The sequence below is a fragment of the Acytostelium subglobosum genome (assembly GCF_000787575.1).
Source record: "Acytostelium subglobosum LB1 DNA, scaffold: scaffold7, whole genome shotgun sequence".
Lineage (NCBI taxonomy): Eukaryota > Evosea > Eumycetozoa > Acytosteliales > Acytosteliaceae > Acytostelium > Acytostelium subglobosum.
The window spans coordinates 132,124-157,378 of record NW_012236526.1 but is presented as its reverse complement, the minus strand read 5'-3'; the positions used below and the strand labels follow the sequence as shown (position 1 = coordinate 157,378).

The window sequence follows — 25,255 nt, the reverse complement described above, 5'->3', positions numbered from 1 at the left end:
CATCAATTCTTTATTTATAGCTATTAATGAAAGATCTTAACCGAGGAACTCTAGACAATTCTAGAATAGTGGTCAATATCAGATTGTTTTAGTCCACTCAAAACAATGAAGGTCACTTTGTCACTTCAGGATCACCAAAAAAACTACTTATAAATACACATAAATACCAATGACTTCGACATCTACAGACGTTGAGGTGTCCGACGCCAACGATAGCATGAATACAACATCAACAATAACAACTACAGCTGCACCTGCAAAGGATGACTTCTATCTTCGTTATTAGTAGGTTCAACTTCACAGATAGTTTGGCACTTGAATGAATGAACATAACTTGCTAACATGACACTCTTGACGACGATGACAACTGTAGTATTGGACACAAAGGCAAGTTTGGTCATGAGTTCCTCGAGTTTGAGCTCAGGTCAGGCAACAAGCTGAGATACGCCAACAACTCAAAGTACAAGAGCGAAACAATCATCAGGAAAGAAGGTAGCGTAGTGCAGTGCAGCAACTGCAGCAATCAGCAAGCAAGCAACAACATGAGTGACTTACAACCTGACCAATCAATCAAACAATCAATCGATCAATAGTAAGCGTTAGTGATTCAGTAACAGGTGTAATAAAGAAGATCGTCAAGGACTCTGGCATCATGATGGAAGAGGACACGAATTGGCCAGAGCCTGATGTTGTCGGCAAGCAAGAGCTTGAGGTTGTATATAACGACGAGCATATTTCATTCACTGTATGTATCATCATCATCATCATCGTCATCATCTCATCAATAACATGATACTAATGTGAACATCAATCAACAACACAACAGACAACAAAGATTGGATCACTGCTAGAGGTTGAGAAGAGCAAGGACCCAGAGGGATTGAAGGTGTTCTTTTACTTGATACAGGACTTGAAGTGTTTAGTCTTCTCTCTGATTGGACTGCACTTTAAGGTAAGATTGAATCTGAAGCGACAAAACGATTCGATGTCACTGACCTCTACTACTCATTCATCACATCAATCAGATCAAACCAATCCAGAATTAGACAAGATGCGACATTACACACAATCAATCAATCATTCAATCAAATGATCGATCAATCAATCATTCAATCAAATGATCGATCAATCCAATCAATCAATCAATACATTCGATCATCAGTTGGCTGTTTGTTATCTATCTCTACACACTTTATACATTCATTTGTTTATTACTGCTATGCTGCTGGATATACACTCTGGCACTTCTTGCGATTGTTACCACTACAAACTTCATCTATTGGGTCGGCTTCTTCTTCAACATATGGCGGAAATCTACTTGTTGTGGCTCGGAGGCTGGTGCCTGAGAGGGCTGCTCGGGCTTGGCTGCAGCCTGCTTCTTTAGTTTAACGGCAGTCAGATCGATGCCACCTGGAATCATTGCGACACCTCCATACTTTCTCACATTGTTGCTTGGTCCTGTTGGTGTAGGTGTGGCTGATGGTTCCTCGTCTGCAGCGGCTGTTGATGTAGTGGACACTGATGTGTCTTCCTTTGAGTAGGAGACAACCTCCTTGATGGCTGGGTGTTGGGACAATCTGTTCTGGGGCTTCTTCCTTCCCTTCTTGGATGGTCTCTCGAGTGTCAGCTGATTTATTGAATCATGTCAGTAGTCAGATACATGTACTATGTGTCATTGTGATTGCATCCCCAAGGGTAACTTACATGTATAAGCTTATTGGTATCAGGGGAGGACCTTTCATATGACTCTGTATCCTCCTCTCTTGTCCTCTTATCGCTTAGTTTCCTCTTCTCCTCGTCCTCTTGTGCCTGGCGCTTGCGTTCAGCCTCGGCATCGGCCACTCTCTTTTGTTCAGCCTCCTTCTCTAGTCTCTCCTTCTCCTGTGCTGCCTTCTGTCTCTCTTGTTCCTTGATCTGTCTTTGTTGTTCGGCCTCATCAGCCAATCGTTTTTGCTCAGCCTCCTTGGCCAATCTCTGTTGCTCAGCCTCTTGAGCCAATCTCTGTTTCTCAGCCTCTTGAGCCAATCTCTTTTGTTCAGCCTCCTGAGCCAATCTCTGTTTCTCAGCCTCCTGTTCCAATCTCTTTTGTTCCGCTTCCTTTGCCAATCTTTGTTGCTCGGCCTCCTGGGCAATGCGCTTCTGTTCAGCCTCTTTGGCCAATCTTTGTTGCTCGGCCTCTTGTGCCAGTCTCTTTTGTTCATCCTCCTTGGCCTTTCTCTCTTTCTCCTGAGCCACTCGTTTGTCCTCAGCTTCCTTGGCCAATCTCTGTTGCTCGGCCTCCTGAGCGATGCGCTTCTGCTCAGCCTCTTGTGCCTGTCGTTTCTGTTCAGCTTCCTTGGCCAATCTCTGGTTCTCAGCCTCCTTGGCCAACCTCTGTTGCTCGGCCTCCTTGGCCAATCTCTGGTTCTCAGCCTCCTGAGCAAGTCGCTTCTTCTCGACCTCTGCAGCCTCTTGGGCCAAACGCTTCTGCTCTGCCTCTTTGGCCAATCTTTGTTGCTCGGCCTCCTGGGCAATGCGCTTCTGCTCTGCTTCCTTGGCCAGTCTTTGTTGCTCAGCCTCCTTAGCCAGTCTCTTCTGTTCAGCTTCTTTGGCCAGTCGCTCCTTCTCCTGTGCAGCCTTAAGTTTCTCTTGCTCCTGGATTAATCGTTGTTGTTCGGCTTGTTGTGCAACCTTCTTCTGTTCAGCTTCCTTTGCCAGTCTCTGTTGCTCGGCTTCATGCGCTACACGTTTCTGCTCAGCCTCCTTTGCCAGTCTCAGTTGCTCTGCTTCCTGTGCCATGCGCTTTTGCTCACTCTCTTTGGCCAGACGTTGCTTCTCAGATTCATCAACCAACCTCTTACGCTCAGTCTCAATGTCAGCCAAACGTTTCTTCTCAGCAGCTTCCACTTGGGCCAATCTCTGTTGTTCAGAGTTATCTTGTTTAGGTGCATCTTGGGTGACATTGGAAGTATATGGAATCGTGAATGTTTGATCTGGATTATAATGATTAGTATCCATGTGATTGATTGATTGATTGATTGATTGAATGTTTGATAATTGTACTTACTTTTGGCAAAGACAACAGTGGACTCGTTTGTTCTGATAATGGATTGTCCAGATGGTGTTGTGAATGATATGTTCAAAGGTCTATGAATTTGTCAACATTGATTAGTCGGACGATCCATCAGAAGGTGTGTCATATGACACATGATATGATAAACATACAGGTCGGCTAAAGTGAATAATACCATTCCAGTCAGTTTACCAGCTCTCTGTTCTTCATTGGCATAGCTTATTATCATGGGGTCTTCAATTAGTTCATCGGGATTGGCAAGCATTGATTGTTCTCTCTTTATGGCAACAGGATCATTTGGTAGCACTCTCTCTGAGAAGTACATGCTCTTCCTATTATTCCTCTTATCATCATTGGTTGAAGCTGTATTATTATTGTTGTTGTTGTTGTTGTTGTTATTGTTTGATTGTTGTGGTACCTGTTGTTGTTGGAGTTCTACAACAGGCTCAACAGCCACAAAGAATGACTTTATGTAATTATAAATTGAATATAACATTGTTAGTTGGTTGTTATATTCTTTGTTGTCTCTATTATTAGTATGATTGTTGTGTGTTGTATGTATATGTATCTCTTTCACTAATTAATTAAGTAATATATATTGTTAACAAAGATGAACTGTTTCAAAGTGAATGAACAAGTAGTGTAGGTGGATGGAACACTTAAAGACTCAATTTAGCCCAAAATGGAGCTTTTGCCCTCCAATTTCACACGATGCTTACTTGAATTCAAACAACCAAGGGTGGGGTTCAATGAATCCGATCTTAAGATTCACCTGATGGTTGAGTTTGGATCAATGAATGAATGAACGAATGAATATGACTTACAATCTTAGTCAATCAAACATGTAATCATAATATTATATTATTATTTATTTAGTGTATGAATGATGGATCGCAGTAATACTTGATTGCACCACCTGGTTGAGTGGCGAATGATACAAGACGATAGCCTGAACTACATTTTGGAGACTTGACTGCATTGAGTAACTGTTTGGCACAGCCATCTGACACAAGACATCGATTTACATCACGTTTGTATACTTGTACATGTGATGCAGCACATGCTATCTTCTCAACAGACTTGCATGATGACGCCACGGTGTCTTCCAACTTCATGTAGATACCCTTGACGAATGATTGACCTTTGCTATTGACATCTGCGCGCACCAGAGCATTGCCACTGAGTATACGGGCATTCAACCATGCGTTGTCAAGCAATAATGAGGAGTAGCTCGACATGTTCAATCCCTGGATTGAGATGGCACGTTTGTTGTTGAGAATCGCGCCCGTGTATCCCTTGCATGGCGGCTTGGCACAGGTCAGCTGTTTGGAAATGGTGTAGAACATTCCTCTTGGACGAATGGATGGAGGCAGAGGCATCAACGCGAATGCATGCATCACCTTGAAGCGACTGATGGCATGGCCACTCTCCACGACGGTCATGTAGTAGCCCTGGACCACGACAGTGTTCTCCTGGGCATGCTCCACCAATGATCTATTGCCAAAGGTCTTGTCAAATACAAAGTCGACGACCTCTGAGTCGTTCTTTGAAGAGTTGATCTCCCAGAGCAGATACTTGATACAAGTGTTGGCGTTGTAGCACTTCTCTGGTGATCGTCTGAACAAGTAAAAGGAGGAGTCATCGGGTACTCCAGCTGACATCACTGTCATTGATGAGACAAACACCAACAACAACAATACAATAATATTATTATAATTGATCATTTTAATAAATAATAAATAAATAATTATAGATGTTCCAAGTATGTTTGGAAGTGGAATTGAATGGAAGATGAATAATAATAGTCAGGTTTAAGTACATGTGACATTATGCAGATGTCCAATCCATCTCATGTTAACTCCGGCCTACATTCCTATTCCCATTCCCTTATCTTATGTTGATTGATCAATCAAATAAACTGCATTGGATAATTATCCGAATCATTATTATTAAGTAAGTGTCATCTGACATAGAGACACATTGTGATTGATCATCATGGTGTGTGTGTTAGTGCGAGTGATGACATCCTTCGCTCACAACCACCACCCCCCATCGTCATCACACTATCCCTACTGATTGATGATCACAATTGATCTTGTCAATTCCATCATACTTAAAAGGTGATATCGAAGTGACAATGCTGCCGGCATCAATTATTATTAAATATTGACAGAGTGTGGATGTTGTTGCGCCGCCACACCTTTATTAAATGGATGGAAGGATGAGTTGAGATACAGGTACATCACTCGGGAAATGGACATGTACAGATGGTGGATAGTGATGTGGTGATGGTGTTATGATGTGATGTTGGGTCTAACTCGTGGACGTCCATTATCTAGTCTATCAGGTCTGTCTAGCTATCTATCTACCAATTCGATAGTACTTCATCATTTGAACGAGCATGACTAGTGCAGGTGGGACATCACCCTCGCATATCCACTCGCCACCAGACGCACACACGAGGAAGTGGCGTGACCATGTCCATGTGAACTGGTTTCGCAGGGGATAACAATCGACGATGTAGTTGCGCTCCAGTGGCTGGTGTAGATACTTGAGATAGGGCTCGTTGGCACGCTCACCATACCACGTCAGCCACACGCCGTTCCAGCGTCCGTGCCCTAGCGACATCTGGCTATGCTGTGCGGGCACCAGCTTGTAGCCATCCCAAATGTACTCGAGCATGTCGCCCCACATCTGGTTGGTGAGGCGTCCGTCGCGATAATGCCACTCCTCGTCGCCAAACCTAAAGACACCGCCCTTGTGGTTGGTCTTGAACGTGGACAGCATCGCCTCCTTTGTGATCAGGTCCATCGAAGACTTGAAGTTTGATCGTGTGATTCCATCGATTGCCAATACCCATTGCACAACCTCCTCATTGTTCTCGCAACTTAGGATAATAGATTGTTTGGACTTGCTGCTGCCATTACTACTACTGCTACTGCTGTTACTGCTACTGCTGTTTCCGCTGCCAGTCTTGCCTGCGACCATGTATTTACCGCGGTGTGCGTCGTCCACGTGGGCCTGCTGCTCGCTGGCTCCATCGGCGTTGACAAAGTGAATAGTAAAGCAATGCGGGTAGTCCTCCTTTGGTGTGTAGGCTATCTTTGATATATTGAACAATGACTTGCGATGCAGAAGTCTGTCGCTCTGTATGAATGAGTGATGGAAATAGTGAGTGAGTGAGTCGGCGAGGAATGATTGATCGATGGTGATGCCTACCTTCTCGGATGAGTATATCAGCAGTTCAGAATGAGTGAGTACTATCCAGCGCTGGATAAACTTTGATACGATCGACCTGTCCTTCTTCTTACATAGTGCACCCTTCTTGTAGACTGTGCCACTGAGTTGTTGTTGTATGCTTGCCATTGAACCCATTGTGATGGTCATCTCTAGTGGGATGGCCTGCACCTCACTCGGTATAATGTCGGTCCTCAGATACTTGGTGATTGAATCGATGATGGTGAATAGTATATATGCTCGCTTGGTACTCGGTGTCTTGGTGATCTCCATCTTGAGGAACAGTATCTTCTTAGCCAACAAGAATGTCTTGCGCTCCATGTCGTCGTTGCTGCCAGCGGCGGCGGGTGTCACTCCGCCACTCGCACCAGGCGTGCTACCTGCGCTGGGGTCATCCTCGGCGGACTGTCCATCAATGTCCACAATGTCCATGGCAAAGTTGTACTGCTTCAGTAGCTCGAGCATGACGGTGACGTCACGCTTGATCTTGCACTTCTTGTCAAAGATCTCCAGCTCCATGTCGTCATAGGGCTGGTACATGTCCTTGGTGCGCTCGTTGAGCGTGCGCTGGCTCTGGCTGAGCGCGGCCAATACAAACTCAATCTCGCTGAAGGAGCGCGTCTTGATGATGTCCAACTCGGCGTCGGAGGGCACGTCCCAGGAGTCCTCAGTAGGCGCCTTGGACGAGATTATCGTGGAGGATACACTGCTGCCGCTGCTGCTGGTCTGCATGCCACGGCTACAATTGCGATTGAACAACTCTTCGCACTCGCTCTGCATCGAGTCGCCACTGTCGTCGTCGTCATCATAGTCATCACCCTCCTCGTCATCGTCATCCTCTTCGCCCAACGACGAGTTGGACGCCAGATGACCACTGGATACGCTCTGTGACGTCGATGAGAATGAGGACGATGAAGTGGATGCCGGTAAATCCTTGCGAGGTGGCGTGGCCACCTTGACCGATATGATTGATTGATTGGCACCATCAGCTGCAGATCTCGATGCCAGCGAGGTATGAGAGGTGGCCGGGCCACCACCACCATTTGCCAGTTTGTCTTTGTCCTTGTCCATGCCAATGCCCAATGCCGAAGTGCTTGTAAAGCTGGCACCAAACACATTGCCGCCATGAGTCAACGATGTCAATGTAGTAGTTGTTGTCGTTGATGATGACACTGCCATGTTATTACCAATAGCTGATCCATTACTACTATTATTATCCGATCCGAATCTCTTCTTTAAGAAGCTTGTCATTCTCTCAGTCTTTGTCTTCTTCTTCTTGTCCTTGATTGTGTCGTCACTTAGAGTACTATTATGTTGCTCTTGTTGTTGCTGTTGCTGCTGCTCTTGTTGTATACCAAAGATACTACTACCCTTTGGTTGAATGAAGCTTCTACTACTCTTTGTCGTCGTGCCAAGTGAGAACTTCAACTTGCCAATGCTAATTGATCTCTTTAGTTTAGTCTCTGGTGTTGTTGGGTGTTGGCGCGGTGTGAGTTAGACGTTTTTCCAACCAATCTTCCTTCCAAGGAAGACAGACAAACTTACCCTCTACTACTTTCAAATTGTCTGGCGTCAAGAGACTGTCCAATGTCGTGTGATGTGCTACCTTCTTTCTCTTGTCCTTATGTGATACGACGATGTCCTCGGGATCGATAGTATCGTTGTTGATATTGTTGTCACAGTTGAGGTTGAAGTTGAAGTTGAACTCGCCGTCGTGTTGGTACTCCTCTTCTTCTCCTGGTCCTGATCGTTTATTGCCAACAAGCTTTGATAGGAATAATGGTTTCTTCAAGCGGATACTACCAATACTAATGCCTCTATTTAATTGTTGTTCTTGTTGTTGTTGATGTAGTTGATGTAGTTGTTGTTGCGAATGAGGATGGTGAGGATGTGGAAGTGGAAGTGGAAGTGGATGTTGTTGAAATGAATGTGGAATGTGTTGTGTCGCTGTTGCTGCCGGCGGATATGGATAATGGTGTGGTTGTTGTTGTTGGAAGTTGTGTTGGTTGTGTTGGTTGCTATTGTTGTCGTAACAACTGATGCTCCTATTTAATATCCTGTTTGTGTAGCTTGGTTTCCGTTCAACAACTCTACCACTGCTCTTGTTTCTCTTTAAACGTGAGGTTGTCTCGGCAACAGGCTGATGTTTGATTTGGTTTGGTTTGGTTTGGTTTGGTTTGGATTGATTGATTGATTGTTATTAGTGGATGTATTAATATATAATATGTATGTATGTGTATGAATGTATGTATGTATATACGAATGGAAGGTATACGTGTGATCGATTGATTGATTGTGTTGTTATGTATTAATAATATGATAATGAATGATTGATTGTAATTGTACACTTAGGGCGCCTCGCTGCTTCAGGAGAGCGATGCCGTAAGTAGGTTGGATGGGGGATGGATGGAAACAGCCACTAATCCATCAATCACAAACACACAAACACACACATTACATTACATAACATCGATCAACAACAACAAGTGGCGCCAACTATCATTGATCAACTTCCACACACAAGTCACATTGCCCTACTTAATCATTCACTTTCATCCAACATCCACCATCCTTTCACCACCTCCTACTTACATCTTGGTAATAGGAGGTATGCTATGTTCGATGGATGCTCACAGGACACACCAACAAACAAAGAGTTGGCGCACTCCGACTCAATGTCTAGGAGTGTGTGTGTGTATATGTGTGTGTGGAATGGATAGGGTTGCCCTGATCAGGGCAAATAGGAGTGTACATTCGCAATCACACACTTAGTGGTGGGTATGTGTGATTGATCAAACACACATAAGTGTTGATGTTGTTGTTGTTGTTGTTGGTATTGACAATAAGTCAGATGATCGGATTGATTGATTGATTGACACTCTTCCAGTTCAGTATTCCAAGTCTTGATTCTTGTTGTGTGAGTGTGAACACCAAAAAAAAGAGTGAATAGAGCGAGAGATGGAGACTTGCGACGAAAGGATGGATGGTTATTACTATAATTACTATTACTACTTACTCTCTTCTTTGGACTTTCAAGACTGATCTCTTCAAAGTCCTTCCAATCAATATCCATATCATCAGAGTTGGTCGTCGTAGTTGTTGTGGTGGATGTTGTTGGTGGAGGCACCACAGCCACCTTTGTTATTGTTCCTTTATGATGTTGTGTGGCCATAGCTGTTGACATTATTAATAATAATAATAAGGCTTGTCCTGATTTGGTAAGGTGAGCCCAATGAGTTGATCTTAATGTTGTGCAAATGTGTGTGTGAATGTGTGTGTGTATCTCCAATCAGATAAACAAACAATGCTTCAATGGAAAACTGTCCAACATTGAATGACGGATGTTTGATAAATGGAACCACCCTTGGCCTCCAAGATTATTTACTTCATTCGTCTTTTTGATACTACTACAACAATGATTTGGCGCCAAACTTGGTTATTTGAACAACCAACTTTTCTCACAAACCCAAATAATTGCCCAATAAGGCATTATTACAATAATGTAAGAAAGACATAATGATTGAGATTGGGGACTCCCCCTGGTATTAATATCTTGAAGTTCACAAGTACTGTTTCGACATCAATTCAATAAATCGATCTCAATCTGTCAGTCAATCAATCTTGAATAGATCGTCGTTGTGTTTGCCCGCGCGCCCGAAATAACTCCCCCTTCAAGTTATTGACTTTGAAAGTCGATATGTTGTTCATTCATTGCAATGAGATAGAGATATTAATAGAGATAGAGAGAATAGGGAATGAGTGATATAGATGAATATGATGATGATGATGATGGTACGACTACTGTGATCAGTGAGAATAATACAAGTGTGTATGGTCAACAACAGGAACAAAGTCAATCTACACAGAAACATAATGATGGGTCTTCATCGTCGGCGGCGGCTGATGTTAGTCAGCTCACCCCTGCCATACTAAGAAACAAGTACAAGGACTTTCAAGACGACAGTAAGATCAGATCACACGACTATCTCAACGACGAACAGAAGAAGTCAAAGCTCGAACTTGGCCAGAAGCTTCATCTTGTAAGACCATCATGTCATCATCACGCCCACATCCGCATTCTCGAGCGAGACTAACTGACTCAATCATAGTATGCTAGGAAGGGACTGCTTAATGGAGTGATCAAGGCGATACAGGATGGCGCATTTGTTGATTATATCGCTTGTGGATACTCGGCATTGGGATACGCTGCGTTCTATGGTCACTTTGAGATCGCGAGATGGCTGCTAAAGATTGCCGAGGCATCAGTGGACTTGGTCATTCTACAAGGCACAACAGCACTGGGCGTGGCAATTACACAGCGTCAGCATGACTTGGTCGCATTGTTGCTACACATGGGTGCCAATCCATCATTCAAGAGCCCCGCTGCTGGCGGCAAGACAGTGTTTCATCAAGCGGTCGCATCAAACGACGCTGAGATCGTATCAATGATGCTTGGATCGGAGCGTGTCGACATTGAAGAGGTGGATGAAGAGGGCAATGGATGGCTACACGAGGCGGCCACCTACTCAAACAAGGCTGTCCTGGAGCAGATCGTTCATGAAGGTCTGCCCGTGGAGCTACAGAACAACCAAGGCAAGACTGCACTGCATCGTGCCATCATTGCCAAGAACATGCCCGCAGTAGAATACCTCGTGCACTTTGAACGATTGATCGACATGCCCGATGCCAGTATGTACTTTCTCGATTGATTGAATGAGGGACGATCACTAACATATAACAATGTAGATGGATACACAGCATTGCATTTTGGAGTGATTGGCTATCAACCTGATGTTGTCAAGCTGTTGGTAGAGTCTGGCGCTGATACAATGTCGACGGATTCAATCGCATCATTCACACCTAAACAGTTGGCAAGGTCTAAAGGCTATATGGACATTTATGGATTCCTGGATCGATATCCACCATTCGACAATGAGGCGGATACACAAGAGAGTCAAATCTCACTCAATGATATACTTGGAGAGTATAACAACAAGGCTCCAAGGACACCAAAGAAGAAGGCTTCATCATCCAAGGTCGATGGCGATGCGGGCAAAGCAAAGGACAAGAAGGACAAGAAGGACAAGAAAGAGAGAAAGAAGAAGGAGAAGAAGGACAAAGGCGATGTGGACAAAGAGAAGGAGAGGAAGGAGAAGAAAGAGAGGAAGAAGAAGAAGAAAGAGGAGAAATCTAAGAACAAGGACAAGGATGGCGAGGAACAGGATGAAGATGGAAAGCAGAAGGATGAAGCTGATAGCGAAGATGGTCCAAAGGAGGTGACAGAGGATGGCGAAGTGATTCATCTGACATTCCAGAGGGAGACATCAAAGAGGAAATCAAAGAAATCAAAGTCAAAGACAAAGTCAAAGTCAAAGACAAAGAAGAAGGACAAAGACAAGGACAAGGACAAGGACAAGTCAGCGAGTACTGCCAAGGAGTCAGAGTCGGATGAACCAAAGTCAAAGTCAAAGACCAAGTCAAGGAGCAGCAGCGCAAAGGAGAGAAGCAGACTGAAGAAGCTTCAGGAAGAGGAGGAAGCTGAACGTGAGGAATTGGAAATCGAGATGATTCAATCAGATCCAGTTGAACATGGCGCAAAGATGTCATTGGATGATGTGGACCCAAAGGTGCCGGCCAAAAGGAGGTCAAGAGCATCACGTCAATATTTATTGAGTGACAGCGAGGACGATGTACAATCACAGATTCAAGACGGGGATGATGGAGTCAAGCCTCAACAGATCTTCATGCGCATTAGGAACTATGGAAGAGCAATCCCTACCGACGACGAGGAAGAAGAGGCCAACAAGAAGAGACTGAGAATCGATGAGGAAGATGAGGAAGATGTCGCGGCCGAGTCTGCACCACAGGCAGAGCCCGAACAGGAGGCAACACCAGAGCCTGAGCCAACACCAACACACAGGAAGAAGAGAGCGCGAGCATCAAGACCCACTCCGATCTAAGGACCATGTCGTTTGATCGTCTGTCCGTGTATGGACAGGTGTAGAATAGTGTATAAACAATTGTCGACAACGTTTATTAACTTGTAACAAGTATGGAGGGAGGTTAGTGTAGTAGTTGGGGATATCGGTGGGTAGAAGGGAGTTGACCGTGTTGTCTGGATGGCGACATACTGTCAAGTATGGCCATTCGAACAAACTGTTTGGTCGGAAGTAGTACTGATGGATGGGGGAGTAGCCTGCTCCTGGTTCGCACTTTGAACACATGAAAGCAGCCAAGCTAATTGAATGAATGAAGTGATCTATATACATGTGTATCTCATCTTTGTTGATGTAGTACCGCTGGCATTGTACCTAACGATGATCTTGCCACGCTCGCACATGAATATGAAGAAGGCAAAGACCGCACCAACAATGAAGAATAGTACACCAGAGATGATGACAGAGACGGCAGCCATCATTGAGTAGCTGGGTGCAACGAACCAGATGATGTGTTGAAGATTGCGTGTGTCGTAGTAGCATGGGAACGACTCGCCCACTGGGTAGTTGGCCACGTAGCCCTTGACCCAGTCAAAGTTATCCGAGTACAGTCCGTCCACCGTTGAGTTGTAGGTCTGGCCGCGATGTGTGATGGCAACTATGTTGCGGCCACTATAACAGTTGTGACACAGGTCGACGGATGAGTCGTTGTTGCCTGGATTGCTGGGGATGTTGGGGCCCGAGTACTCGGTATTGGGCGCTCCGTAAGACACGCTGTTGATAAACATTCGCTCGGCATTGTCTCCGTAGTCCTTCTCAAACAGCTCGTACCACCATAGGTTGGTGTTGTATTCGGTGCAATCATCATCGCCGCCACACAATACACTTGTATATGTATTCTCCAACACTGTACAATTGCCAAGTATTATACTCTTTCCATTATCTATTGATGGTATGAGTATTGCTGACAATACAACAATGAATAAAACTAACAATGTCACAGAGATAAGTGATAATACAACATATAATATCCTCTTCTCTTTGATTATTGCTGTTTGGTTTGGATTGGAAAATGATGAAAGAGATGGAAATGAAGATTGGAAGATGGACAACTGGTGTGAGTGGAATGATTCCATGGTAGTCCTGGACCAAGGATTGAATGAACACTTACTCTGATCTACAGTGTCTCTATCCTGTTGGTTGAGAAGTAACTCCTCCTCATTGATACTAATAATTCTTAGACTCCTGGCACTCATTTTTCCTTGATCAATCAATCAATCAATCAAATATAAGTTAATATTTGTAATATTTGTAGTTGTAATAAGTTGTAGTAGTAGTATAGTCTGTTTGTTCAAACAGTGAGAGTAAGATAGGGTTTAAGTTACTGACTGACAGACTGATTGATTGAATAGGATGAACTAGAAATAGGATGGGAAATGAGGGCTTTGATGCCATCTAACTCCCGCCCTTCGCATTCTCTGCCATGATTATGACCACACAAATGTTTATCCTTATCCAATCACACACACAATCAACATACACATACACATTTAGACAGTACCAGCAAGGATTTAGCCCGTCATTATCAACACTCCAACAACTTTAGCCTCAACAACTCCATCAAACACGTCTCTCCATCCTTCATTTGCATCACACACACACACATCACTTCTAATCAATCAAACACACACACACTCACACTAATCAATCAGTCTGTGATCTTATGAAAAAAGGGTAACCACCTTTGCTGCGATGGGTGATCACTTTAACTCCATGTAGTTGGGACCCATTAATGTCTAAATAGATACTTCATCCTTTTCTTCCTTGTAAACTTCTTGTTTCCATTAACTATTCCACAGACTTGTCATTCAAGATGTACCTGTTGGTGTTCAAATTGGGAACTTGGTCCCTTTGATGGATGGTCCATTTATGGACCATCATATCTTAACATGGATATTGACTTGGTCAGTTCAATATCACATTCCAATTCATGATCATGGTATCACATGATTGTCAATGTTGAATTGTGAGTGGATGTGGTTGAGTGACCAGGATTGATTGATGGATTGAAAGAAAGAGAGAAGGCGATGATTGATTGATTGATTGATTATATATAAGTATATGGGTATAGTTTTATTGGTTGTTGTTAATTGGAGTTCCAAGGTTGTAGATCTTGGCACCCTCGCTGTAGTCCTTACCCTCCTCACGATCGGATGAGGGTGGGAAAAGACGACGCTTCTCATCATAGTACAGGGCATGCTTGTCTCCATCACACTCGGCATTGTATGTCAGGTAGATGGCGTTTCTGGACGAGGCGGTGGTGTTGGTGCCAGACTTGTGGGCAATGTACGAGCCAAAGATCAGCACGTCGCCAACCTCGCACTCAACGGGGATCCACTCCTTGTCGGAGCACCACTCGCGCGAGATGGTGTTGTCGGTCTCCATTGGCAGCATACCGGCCTTCTGCGAGCCTGGCACGACAAAGAGACAGCCGTTGGCGACGGTCGAGGCGTCGACGGCAAGCATGGCGGTGATGTGGTGCACTTGGCCCAGCTGTACGTAGGCAGGGGCGTCCTGGTGGGGTGGGAAGCCACCGCCGCCAGCCTGCTTGTAGTTGATCTTCTCCTTGAACAGCAGCACTGGCTGGCCAATCAGCTGGGAGAGTGTGCCCATGAGCTTGTCGCCCTTGACGATGCTGCGGATGCCGTCGTGGAAGGGGGTGAAGTTCTCAGTGCGGCACAGCTGCTTCTCGTTGGTGCTGGCGTTGATCTCGTAGTACTGCATCCACTTGCCCTTGGTGGGTGGCATGTCTCTGATCTCGTTGGTCCACTTGACCAAGTTGACCTTCTCCTCCTCAGTCAACAAGTTCTTAACGACCAAGAATCCCTTCTCATTGAATGAGTTGGCTTGCTCCTCGTTGATTATATATGGGTATGTGTTGATTGGTGCGTCCATTTCTTATTATATGTATATATTATATTTATGGGTTTGGGAGGGGGGGATAGTTCCGGTGGGGAGAGGGGATGGGAAAGAGAGAAGGGGAGAAATAGAAAGTTAGAAAGAAATAAAGAGATAAAGAGATAGAAAGAGAGATAGTATTTGTTTTATAACTTATAAGTTATATATTAAGTTGTAATAAAACTAAACAGTGGAGATTACATGGTTTTAAAGCCCAGCCTGCACACGACTGTGTAACCTAGTTTGGTTGCTATGATTGAAGATTCATTGACTAAACTAGCTAGTAGTGAAGTGATAGTCACTGAGAGTGAGTGTAAGAGAGAGAGAAGGTTACCATTCCTTGTTTAGGCCTCTATCCCTATCACCGCCTCACCACACTCTACACCCAAGATGCTCAAGCAAAGAATACCGAACCGAGAGTCCACTTTCGGAACTGGAAACCAATACCTGATCAACTCTGTTTGTGTGGATATTTCGTTATTCTTTGCATCATTTACAACACTACCCCACACCCTCCAACACACCCACTGTGATTGACTTAATGAAAAAGACGACTCGTCTGTGTAAATTGATCGAATCAGGCCCTGACCTTGACTTTGTTTTGAAACAAATCAAATTTCAACCCTACCCCCAAGACGACACACTTTGAAGGGAAATATCTTGATTAGTGGGGTAGTTGTTGTTAACACTACACTCTCTGATACCATCGGTGTTTCAAGTTTAACCACCTCAATGGCGTGAGCAACTTAATTAGAAAAGTAATAGGTGATACCAGTGTAGTGTGTATTAGTTGTCTGGGTGAGTCGATACCAACATCATCATCATCGGCAGTGACGACGCGAAGATTCAGTCTTGAGAAAACCCATCGCGCACACACCCGACGAGGTGGTATCCGTGTCCCGAATCACAGCGCCATGTGAGTCCATTGATGGACCCATCATCGAGTCTTTCATTCGTTCAGTCGGTCAGTGAATGTGTGTGTGCTCAAGTTCAATCTCATCACACACTCCACTAACTCAATCAAACAATCAATTCGTCATTATTGTAATAATCAAACATAACTTAGACAAAGATATAGTGATGGACGCTACTACAACAATTGAATCCAAGGCCACAGCTGTGGTCGACCAGATTTGGAGTCTGTTGGCAACTGGTATGGAGGAGGTATATATTGGCGAGGACATCTCGCAGTTGGAGCATGCTCTGCAGGCTGCCAACTCGGCTGCCTCTGCCGCATGTGACGACGAGACTGTTCTCGCCGCACTCTTGCACGATATTGGTCAGTTCGTCGTCGCCCACGATATGCAGCAACAGATGTTAATGACTGACGAGTCGGGCAACACAGTCAGTGTTGGCGCTCACGGCCACGAGCACATTGGTGGCAAGTACCTGCGCGACCTCGGCTTCTCAGACAAGGTGGCTCAGCTTGTGGAGGCTCACGTCAATGTCAAGCGCTACTTGACCGGCAAGGATGATCAGTATTACAGCTCGTTAAGCGAGGCGAGCAAGTCATCACTGCGATTCCAAGGTGGTCCATTCAATGCCGCCGAGGTCGCCCAGTTCGAGGCCTCCGACTACTTTGCACTCAAGGTTCAGCTCAGACGATGGGATGATGCAGCCAAGGTTGTTGGTATGGTGACCCCAGATCTCGCATCCTACCGCTCGATGGCCATCAATCACTTGATCAAGCAGCAGAGCGCTGCTGGTCTGGTCCAATAAATTGTACATAGTTTAGCGCTACCATTCATTGTTGATAGTATGTTGTCGATGTGGTCAGTGAGTGAGAGAGTGAGCGAGAGAGTGAAAGAGAGAGTGAAAGATTGAGTTATTGATTATGTAATGATTCCAAAGAGTGATGGAAGATTGAGTAATATATGTTACATTGGAATATGTTTGAATAATGGAAATGGATTGAATGTTGGTTGGAAGTTAGGAGGTAAATTGATAGTAACTCAATTGAAGTTAGAGATTCCAGAAATATTACTTTATTCAAGATGAATTTACATTGTTGTTTTGGGCATTATTACTCTCTATCCTGGTCGGCATTTAATTTAGGTTCTGATCCAGTTGGTAGAATGTTATTTGTGGAGTTTCCATTTTTAGAGGTTCCGTCTAGAATAGAAACTGTATTTGAATTTCCCGAATTTTGGTCTTGATTATTGATTTGATTCGTAGGTTCTTGACTAAATTCTGCTCTTCCTTTTTGTACAAAATTATTAATGTCTATCAGGTCGGCATTTACTTTCGGTTCTGATCCAGTTTGAAGATTGTTACTTTCTAAGTATCCATTGTTAGAGGTTCCGCCTGGAATAGAAACATTATTTGGAATTCCCAAAATTCGAATTTTGGTCTGGAAAATTGATTTGATTTGCTTGTTCTTGACCTCCTTTTTGTTGGACAAAATTATTTGATCCTTCCTCTCCAATACTAATTTATCAATCAACTACGCAGCTGACCCCTGGCCTGGGATCCTTAGTCCTTCCTCCCCATTGCCCCGTTCCATTCAACTGGTCAATCATACTTTGGAGTATGAAGGTTGGACTGTGGTTGCTCGGTGGACACCCTGTTTCATCTCCGTTGCCAATAAACAATGTCATCCTTGGATGCCACTTTATTGACATACTCCTTTCCGTCTTCTGTGTGTTTGATTGATTGATTGAGTGATTGAGCGAATGGATGAGTGGTGGACTTAGAAAATTTTCATATTATTTTTTGGGCTATTTCTCCTGGATGGGCAGAAACTTAAGTTGAATCTGCTCAATTATAAAGGCGACACACACACACAACCAATGCAACAATGATCACATTGTGGTGGAGTGGCATTCTACAAAGACAATGAAAGTCAAAAGATCTATGTCGGCGTGATACTTGGAGAAAAATCTAGTGGGACTGACAGACTGTTCACAGACGATAGAATGAAGACAAGCAGAGTTGACTTGATTAGCTGATTTGTGTCCATCATGCCAATCTTGATATGGAGCTTGTATATATATTGAATCATCTTCTGGTCGGGAACCAATCGATGACGATTCTTGCCATACTAGTTGATTGATTGGTCGAGTCATGACATTAGCCAAACGAGAAGACAAGTTCCATAAAGTAGTTATCACGACTCTCTGAACATCATCGCATCAATTGATCATTTGGTTGGAACTATTCACATTACAGATACAAAAACAATGCAAATTGAATATATATCTTTTTGTGCTGATGGCTGTTGTATGAATGAATGAATGAATGGATGAATGAATAAATGAAGTTCAAAATGTGAGAGTGGTGAAATTTGAATTTGAAATTCGCGCCCATTCGAATCGAAATAACGGTTGAGTTCCAAATGGTGGTTGGTTAGATGTGGTCCACATGTCACTGTGACACTGGGCCACTACTCATCTCATTGGCATTGCACTCACTCTCTCCTACTTGTACACATACACATATATACTTATTCATGCTTATACATATACTAATACATCAATAATAAACAACACATTGACATGAATCACACACCACGGTTGTTCTGCCTTGTTGTCTCACTACTGCTGATGAGTTACTAATGAGTTTGAGTTATGATATCAATCAATGAGTGAGTACTACTTGACTTCTAATTGCACCACCATCTGCTGCATGCTTACTTACACTATCCTCTTCTTCTCTTCTGCCTTCTCCTTGACCGTGTGCCTTGAAGCCCGCTTTGCGGTCCTTGTCAAAGTCAGTGTTCACCACCTGTATCTCAATCACGTCCGCCGTGCTGCCATGTTGCAATGAATCTCAGTCTCCATCTTGATAGACTGCCGTCGTGCTTCCACGTTGACCATGAACCTTTGTCACCATCTTGACAGACGTCCGCCGTGTTGCCACAGCCATGTTGACCACAGCCCAGAACCTCTGTCTCCAACTAGATTGACAGACGCCATGTGTCTAGAGCCTCTGCCTCAAACTTGACTGCCGCCGTGCTGTTGACCACAGCCATGAACCACTGCCCAGAGTGTACCTCTGCCAACAAGCTGCCTGACCACTTCCCCTAACCTCTGCCGCCATGCTGTCTGATCACTGCCGCCATGTTGCCTGAGTTGACATCTGCTGCCTGAGTCCATGAACCTGTGTCTCCAACTAGACAGACGACCGCCATGCTGCCACGTTGACCAACGCCATTATGACTCGGCCATGCTGACCGCGACCTGTCCACAGCCCAGAACCTCTGTCTCCAACGAAACAGCCGGCCGGACTCCACCATGCTGCCTTGAGTGACCGTAGCCCTGAACCTCTGTCCCTCAATGAGTGAGTACTACTACACCAATGATCGCACAGCTGCTCACCTATACTCTTCTTACTTACACCATTCTCTTCTCCCTTCTCTTCTGTCTTCCCTTGTGCCTTGAAGACCTCTGGGTAGTCCTTGTCCAAGTTAGTGTCTCCAACAAGACAGACGGCCGCATTTGTGACTCGGCCATGCTGACCACCGCCATGCTACCAAGTTGTTCACACCCCCGAACCTCTGTCTCCATCTAGAATGAGGTCGCCATGTGCCCTGACTGACCACAACCCAGAACCTCTGTCTACATCTAGACAGCCCCATTGTGACTCTGCCATTCTGACCACCGCCATTGTCCATGCCAAGCTGTCCACAGCCCAGAACCTCTGTCTCCAACTTGACTGACGTGCTCCCACGTTGACCACAGCCACGAACCTCTATCTCCATCTGTACAGTCGTCCACCATGCTGCCAAGTTGTCCAGAACCTCTGTCTCTGCTAGACTGAAGATGTCCTGAATGACCACGGCCTCCCATTCTGCACCGAGTCAACCTCTGTGGTCCGTCGCCGTGTTGCCAGACACGTTGATCACAGCCATGAACCAATGTCTCCAACTTGACTGACTGCCAGGCGTGCTCCCACGTTGACCACAGCCCTGAACCTCTGACTCCAACTAAACTGCCACTATGCTGCCACGTCGACCCGGCTCCATGCCAACAAGATGGCCACCGTCTACAACCTCTGACTCCAACCAGACAGACAGCCACGATGACAAAGTGCGACGCCATGCTGCCAAGTTGTCCATCTCGAGTTTACCAAAGTCCAGAAGCCTCTGTCTCCAACAAGACAGACGCCACGCTGACAACCGCCGTGTTGCCATCAGATCATTGACTAACCGCCATCTTGCCAAGTTGACGAGTGTATCCAACTGGAATGATCATAATCAAAGCATTAATAAACAATGAAGACAGGAGTTGTACAAGTGTGACTTGGAAGGAGAATAACAACAATTGGAAAAGTACAACTCAATGATGTCGCCTGGGCACGGTTGCTGCCCAACGGCTTTAAAAAAAATAAAGGCAGCACTTGTGACAATGAGAAGAAACTCTCAAAGTCAACAAAGTTGCTGCCATACCTGTCTCGACGATGCCCAAACGTCTAATAGCGACAGGTGTAGTCCCAGGCCGTGCCCACCCCTCTTACATGATGGGCCCACCCGTCCCTCTTGCATGACAGGCCGACCCATCCCTCTTGCATGATGGGCCACGGCCACCCCCTTGCGGAGATGGCCAAATGGTGATGGGAGGAAATGTTAGTAGTATTCGGTCCTGGAAAGGTCCACCTCGGCTTGGCCTGGCTTGGCTCGGCGGTATGGCACACGGTCTGGCACGGCACTGGCACGGCACTGGATGACTTGGAGGGAATAGACCTCGCAAAGACAGGTCATCGTGTGAATGAATCACAACGTCTCCACTGTGTCATCTGGGTTCGGGTGATGGATGTAAGACCACTGATTGGTGCGTTGGTAACTCGACTTTGATGTTGATAATATTGGTTGTTGTTGTTGTTGATGTTGGTGGTTGATTGGTTACAATCGCCAGCCGAGAGATATTTGGGTTTTACCCATCACTCATCTGCTTGATCGACGGCAAGATAAATAGATATGAATTACTGTTTGTTGAAAAGGTGAGGGACCGGAGGAGAGAAGACTGGCTCATCCACCTCATAATCTGGTGATGGTGGATATTGGTATCTGGGTTGTTGGTGGTGGCCAATGTCTGCTTGGGTGACTGGATGACTGGATGGTAATGTTGGATATAGTTGGTCTCCAAGTCTGGGTCGGAGGTCGGAATGTTGTTGATTGATTTCATTTTCTTGGATGAAAAGTGGACGAGGATGGTTAGACAGGCAGACATCACTCAATCAATGAATGAATGAGTTCATTTGATGTAAACATACGATTTGGTCCCATTTGATTTGGGGTGGATACTGGTTGCCTTCTGGGGTAGACAGGCAACGATCGTAACATCCTGAGGTAGAAACAGTCAATGAGTTGGACATTACTATTCTCCTGGTTGAGAGGAGCATATGGGACAGTATTCGCAATCACAAAGGCGACATCAAGGGGTACCCTGCGTGAGAACCTGACTCCATCTTCATCCTTTCCGAATAAAATCTTTGGGCGTCGGTTGTCGAACAGTGGTACGATTGGTTTGGCGTTGGGGAGTAGGATATAAGTGATACCAATGTCAATCAGGACCATGTACTTCCTGACCTTGTCGTTTTTGGTGGGCCCAAACAAGGTCTTGGGAACTGTCGGGTCAAACAACAGTCTAAGGGGCTTGGCTGGTGGATAGAGTGATTGAATATAATTAAATTGCATTGTAAGAATAATAATAAATCGAGTTGAAGAAGTCGTAGTAGTGTTGGAAAACACTGTTTAAAGTGATTTTATAGTTGTGTAGATTATAGTTTGGCAAAAGCCGAAGTAGAGAGTCTATAAATAATAATAATATGATTGATATTGATTGATTGATTGATGAATAAGAACGTTGGTGAGAGTGAGATAGAATCAATGTTAGTATTATGAATTAGAATGATGATAGTATTATTGTAACATTGTAATAATGTTTTATAAGTGTACATACATGTAATTAGGTAATATGGTAATGAGTGATGTCAATGCCCACTTGTCCAAGGACATTCACCGCAATGACAGAGTGTCCGTGAGTGGGTGAGTAGAAGCCCACACACACACTCACACACACCTATAAACACACATTTTGAATTAAATATTTAAATATTTAATTAACAGATTGACAATTTAACGGTCCATTTGAATTTGTATCACACTCAATACCATCTCAGTGTCATCATCAATGAAGTTCACGTTGATGAGTCTTGATTGAGGCTAGTGATCGTATTCCAAATGGAATACTCTATGTGATCAGTGGTGTAATATGTGCTTGCTGAGCATTGTGATGTTGATGCGGGTACTGAGTGATTGACTGACTGGGGGTGAGCGAGTGTTGGTTCTGAACTCTCTCTCTTGATCGTGATTGAAACTCTGTCTTGAGACTAAATGGTTGTTCACCATCCTTGAGATTCGTCCTGTCCATGTTCAATGTCGATTAGCTACTTCATGACATATATAGTCGAATGAACAAGTCAACGATCAAAGGAGGTGTGTTGCACTCCAGTGGTGATCTGATGATGATGCTCAAGTTCAATGCCACATCGATGTTCATTGAATCATTCGACAGTTGTACATATTGGACAGTCTGTTCTAATGTTGTTAACGCTGCGTGATTCATGGACTGGTACCATCTAAAAAGCCATTGTCTGCCCATATCGTCTTTAGGTGCTGTTCAATGTATGTGCAGTTTGAGAGACTGTGATGCTGGTCCATTGCTTTGAGGATCTACGGATGATGCTCCAACAACTTCAAGGCGACTAGAGCGTTGGTCCTGTCTTGACAATCCTTGCAGTTGGTGGGCACCGTGCCGTTCTGGAGACCGGTTCGTCATGATCGAGCGAGTCCATGCGATTGCCCTTGAGCTGATCGTTGAGGTKGTAGGTTGCAATGTAGGTCACGGTGTCGTCGATCACACAATCGAGTGAGTCAATGCGATTGATCTTGAGCTGCTCGTTGAGGTTGTAGGAGGCAATGTAGGTCACGGTGTCGGCGTTCAGGATGTCGTCCTCGTACGCACTGAAAAGCTCGGCCTCGCCCTGCTTCAGTTTGCTCAGGTTAATGATCACTTTGATTCCTTACTTTAGCAGCATCTCCTTGATGTGTGCTTGGAAGGCGGGCGTCGTCCTGAGCACAGAGATCTCCTTCCTGACCTTGCGAATCTTGGACATGTTGATCATAGAGTCCGAGAACTGTGTGGCGATGACTGGTTCCAAAAGACGGCACACTGCAGCGTAGCTGCATTAAGGAGAGCGTGCCAAAGTTCTTGGCGCATCACCCATGGCGACATTGGACAAGGGCAAGCCGACTGATCAATGATCCAGCACCTCAGAGCACGCATTGACCACATCTCCAGATGGCTCGACCATTTCAACTTCCACCTGATGGTCACAGTTGCGTATGACAGGTACATCTTGGCCACCATGACTAGAAAGCTTCAAGTACTTTGCTAGATCAACAGTACCAACTCCATCGGTTAGGTGGCTAACGCGTTCCATCTTCTTATGGTGCATAGCGGTGCTTCCCAGATCATCTGCTTCGTCTCAACAAAGTTAGCCACATTGCCATCGTCGTTGATGTTTCTAATTTTGAATCGCGTGCCCGCGCGGAAACGAGAGCGACGCGACACCATGATGACTTGAGGAGGTGTTCTCAGAGGTGAGCAGTCACTGTTTTGTGGAAGACGTCCTCGGTGATGGGGACCACGCTGCTTGTATCTTGGTCGAGTTGGTAACTGAGATTATCATTGATCTAATGGCTGATCCTGCGACCTTTGGGAGTGATACTTGGTGAGCAATCTGGTGGACCAACTGTCCTCAGCATCATAGTACATACTAGTTGATTGATTGGTCGGGTCATGACGACACCAAACGAGAAGACGGACCATCACCACTCTGGGCTGACCCAATCAATCGTATCAATTGATCATTTGGGTGGAAACGATCACATTACATATACAAATGCAAATTGATTATATATTATAAGTACTGATGGTCAGCTGTTGGATGAATGAATGAATGGAGTGTGTTAGTAATAATGATCATTAAAATAATATCTTGGGAATGTTCACGCAAGAGCACTGTTAAGGTTGAAGTCAAAATTACACCTCTTGACCAATAAAATAAATGAACTTCAAAGTGTGGGAGTTATGAAATTTGAATTTGAAAATAGCGCCCATTCGAATCGAAATAACGGTTGAGTTCCAAATGGTGGTTGGTTAGATGTGGTCCACATGTCACTGTGACACTGGGTCACTACTCTCTCATTGGCATTGCACTCACTCTCTCCTACTTGTACACATATACATATATACATACTTATGCCAGAACATATACAAATACATCAATAATAAACAACACATTGACATGTATCACTCACCACTTTGTTGTGCCTTGTTGTCTCACTGCTGATGAGATACTAATGAGTTTTAGAAATTATATCAATTAATGAGTGAGTACTACTAAACTTCTAATTGCACCACTATCTGCTGCTTACTTACACTATCTTCTCTTCTCTTCTGCCTTCTCCTTGACCTTGTGCCTGTGTGGTCCTTCTCCAAGTCAGTGTTCACCACCTGTGTCTCCATCGCAGCGAAGTTGCAATGAATCTCTGTCACCATCTTGATGGACTGCCGTCATGCTTCCACGTTGACCACAGCCATGAACCTTTGTCACCATCTTGATGGACTGCCGTCGTGCTTCCATGTTGACCATAGCCAGAACCTCTGTCTCCAACTAGATTGACTGCCGCCTTGCTTCCACGTTGACCACAGCCATGAACCACTACCACTGGTGCCAACAAGCTGCCTGACCACTGCCGCCATGCTGTCTGACCACTGCCTCTGTCTCCAACGAACAGACGGCAGCCATTGTGACTTCGCCATGCTGCCTTGAGTGACCTTAGCCCTGAACCTCTGTCCCTCAATGAGTGAGTACTACTACACCAATGATCGCACAGCTGCTCACCTATACTCTGCTTACTTACACCATTCCCTTCTCTCCTCTTCTCTCTACCTTCTCCTTGACCTTGTGCCTTGAACACCGCTGTGTAGTCCTTGTCAAGTCAGTGTCTCCAACAAGACAGACGGCCGCCTTTGTGACTCGGCCATGCTACCAAGCTGTCCGCAGC

At 44.9% G+C, this 25,255-nt stretch overlaps 11 protein-coding genes across 11 annotated transcripts; 4 read left to right on the top strand and 7 right to left on the bottom strand.

Annotated features, from left to right (window-relative positions):
- Nucleotides 1–169: 169 nt before the first annotated feature.
- On the top strand, nucleotides 170–1,046 carry SAMD00019534_039410 (hypothetical protein; the record flags this gene model as incomplete). Its single annotated transcript, XM_012900446.1, has 5 exons — nucleotides 170–285; nucleotides 374–492; nucleotides 594–745; nucleotides 827–952; nucleotides 1,026–1,046. 5 exons carry the CDS (start codon nucleotides 170–172, stop codon nucleotides 1,044–1,046), a joined length of 534 nt encoding a protein of 177 aa, XP_012755900.1.
- Nucleotides 1,047–1,279: 233 nt separating this feature from the next.
- On the bottom strand, nucleotides 1,280–3,548 carry SAMD00019534_039400 (hypothetical protein; the record flags this gene model as incomplete). The annotated part of the gene is made up of 4 exons (XM_012900445.1): nucleotides 1,280–1,627; nucleotides 1,705–2,972; nucleotides 3,047–3,126; nucleotides 3,205–3,548. Coding segments are annotated over 4 exons (2,040 nt in total), but the record flags the coding sequence as incomplete, so codon positions are not given.
- A 379-nt stretch (nucleotides 3,549–3,927) lies between these two features.
- Nucleotides 3,928–4,782, bottom strand: SAMD00019534_039390 (hypothetical protein; the record flags this gene model as incomplete). Its single annotated transcript, XM_012900444.1, has 1 exon — nucleotides 3,928–4,782. A coding segment is annotated over one exon (855 nt), but the record flags the coding sequence as incomplete, so codon positions are not given.
- Nucleotides 4,783–5,413: 631 nt separating this feature from the next.
- SAMD00019534_039380 (hypothetical protein) lies at nucleotides 5,414–9,473 on the bottom strand (the record flags this gene model as incomplete). The annotated part of the gene is made up of 4 exons (XM_012900443.1): nucleotides 5,414–6,199; nucleotides 6,272–7,752; nucleotides 7,835–8,054; nucleotides 9,306–9,473. 4 exons carry the CDS (start codon nucleotides 9,471–9,473, stop codon nucleotides 5,414–5,416), a joined length of 2,655 nt encoding a protein of 884 aa, XP_012755897.1.
- A 571-nt stretch (nucleotides 9,474–10,044) lies between these two features.
- Nucleotides 10,045–12,249, top strand: SAMD00019534_039370 (hypothetical protein; the record flags this gene model as incomplete). The annotated part of the gene is made up of 3 exons (XM_012900442.1): nucleotides 10,045–10,329; nucleotides 10,399–10,978; nucleotides 11,036–12,249. 3 exons carry the CDS (start codon nucleotides 10,045–10,047, stop codon nucleotides 12,247–12,249), a joined length of 2,079 nt encoding a protein of 692 aa, XP_012755896.1.
- Nucleotides 12,250–12,548: 299 nt separating this feature from the next.
- Nucleotides 12,549–13,481, bottom strand: SAMD00019534_039360 (hypothetical protein; the record flags this gene model as incomplete). The annotated part of the gene is made up of 2 exons (XM_012900441.1): nucleotides 12,549–13,276; nucleotides 13,397–13,481. The coding sequence occupies 2 exons, from the start codon at nucleotides 13,479–13,481 to the stop codon at nucleotides 12,549–12,551; spliced, it is 813 nt and encodes a 270-aa protein (XP_012755895.1).
- An 877-nt stretch (nucleotides 13,482–14,358) lies between these two features.
- SAMD00019534_039350 (hypothetical protein) lies at nucleotides 14,359–15,180 on the bottom strand (the record flags this gene model as incomplete). The annotated part of the gene is made up of 1 exon (XM_012900440.1): nucleotides 14,359–15,180. One exon carries the CDS (start codon nucleotides 15,178–15,180, stop codon nucleotides 14,359–14,361), a length of 822 nt encoding a protein of 273 aa, XP_012755894.1.
- A 1,083-nt stretch (nucleotides 15,181–16,263) lies between these two features.
- Nucleotides 16,264–16,902, top strand: SAMD00019534_039340 (hypothetical protein; the record flags this gene model as incomplete). Its single annotated transcript, XM_012900439.1, has 1 exon — nucleotides 16,264–16,902. The coding sequence occupies one exon, from the start codon at nucleotides 16,264–16,266 to the stop codon at nucleotides 16,900–16,902; it is 639 nt and encodes a 212-aa protein (XP_012755893.1).
- Nucleotides 16,903–20,107: 3,205 nt separating this feature from the next.
- Nucleotides 20,108–20,314, bottom strand: SAMD00019534_039330 (hypothetical protein; the record flags this gene model as incomplete). Its single annotated transcript, XM_012900438.1, has 1 exon — nucleotides 20,108–20,314. One exon carries the CDS (start codon nucleotides 20,312–20,314, stop codon nucleotides 20,108–20,110), a length of 207 nt encoding a protein of 68 aa, XP_012755892.1.
- On the top strand, nucleotides 20,121–20,384 carry SAMD00019534_039320 (hypothetical protein; the record flags this gene model as incomplete). The annotated part of the gene is made up of 1 exon (XM_012900437.1): nucleotides 20,121–20,384. A coding segment is annotated over one exon (264 nt), but the record flags the coding sequence as incomplete, so codon positions are not given.
- A 669-nt stretch (nucleotides 20,385–21,053) lies between these two features.
- On the bottom strand, nucleotides 21,054–21,697 carry SAMD00019534_039310 (hypothetical protein; the record flags this gene model as incomplete). Its single annotated transcript, XM_012900436.1, has 2 exons — nucleotides 21,054–21,232; nucleotides 21,394–21,697. 2 exons carry the CDS (start codon nucleotides 21,695–21,697, stop codon nucleotides 21,054–21,056), a joined length of 483 nt encoding a protein of 160 aa, XP_012755890.1.
- Nucleotides 21,698–25,255: the final 3,558 nt, after the last annotated feature.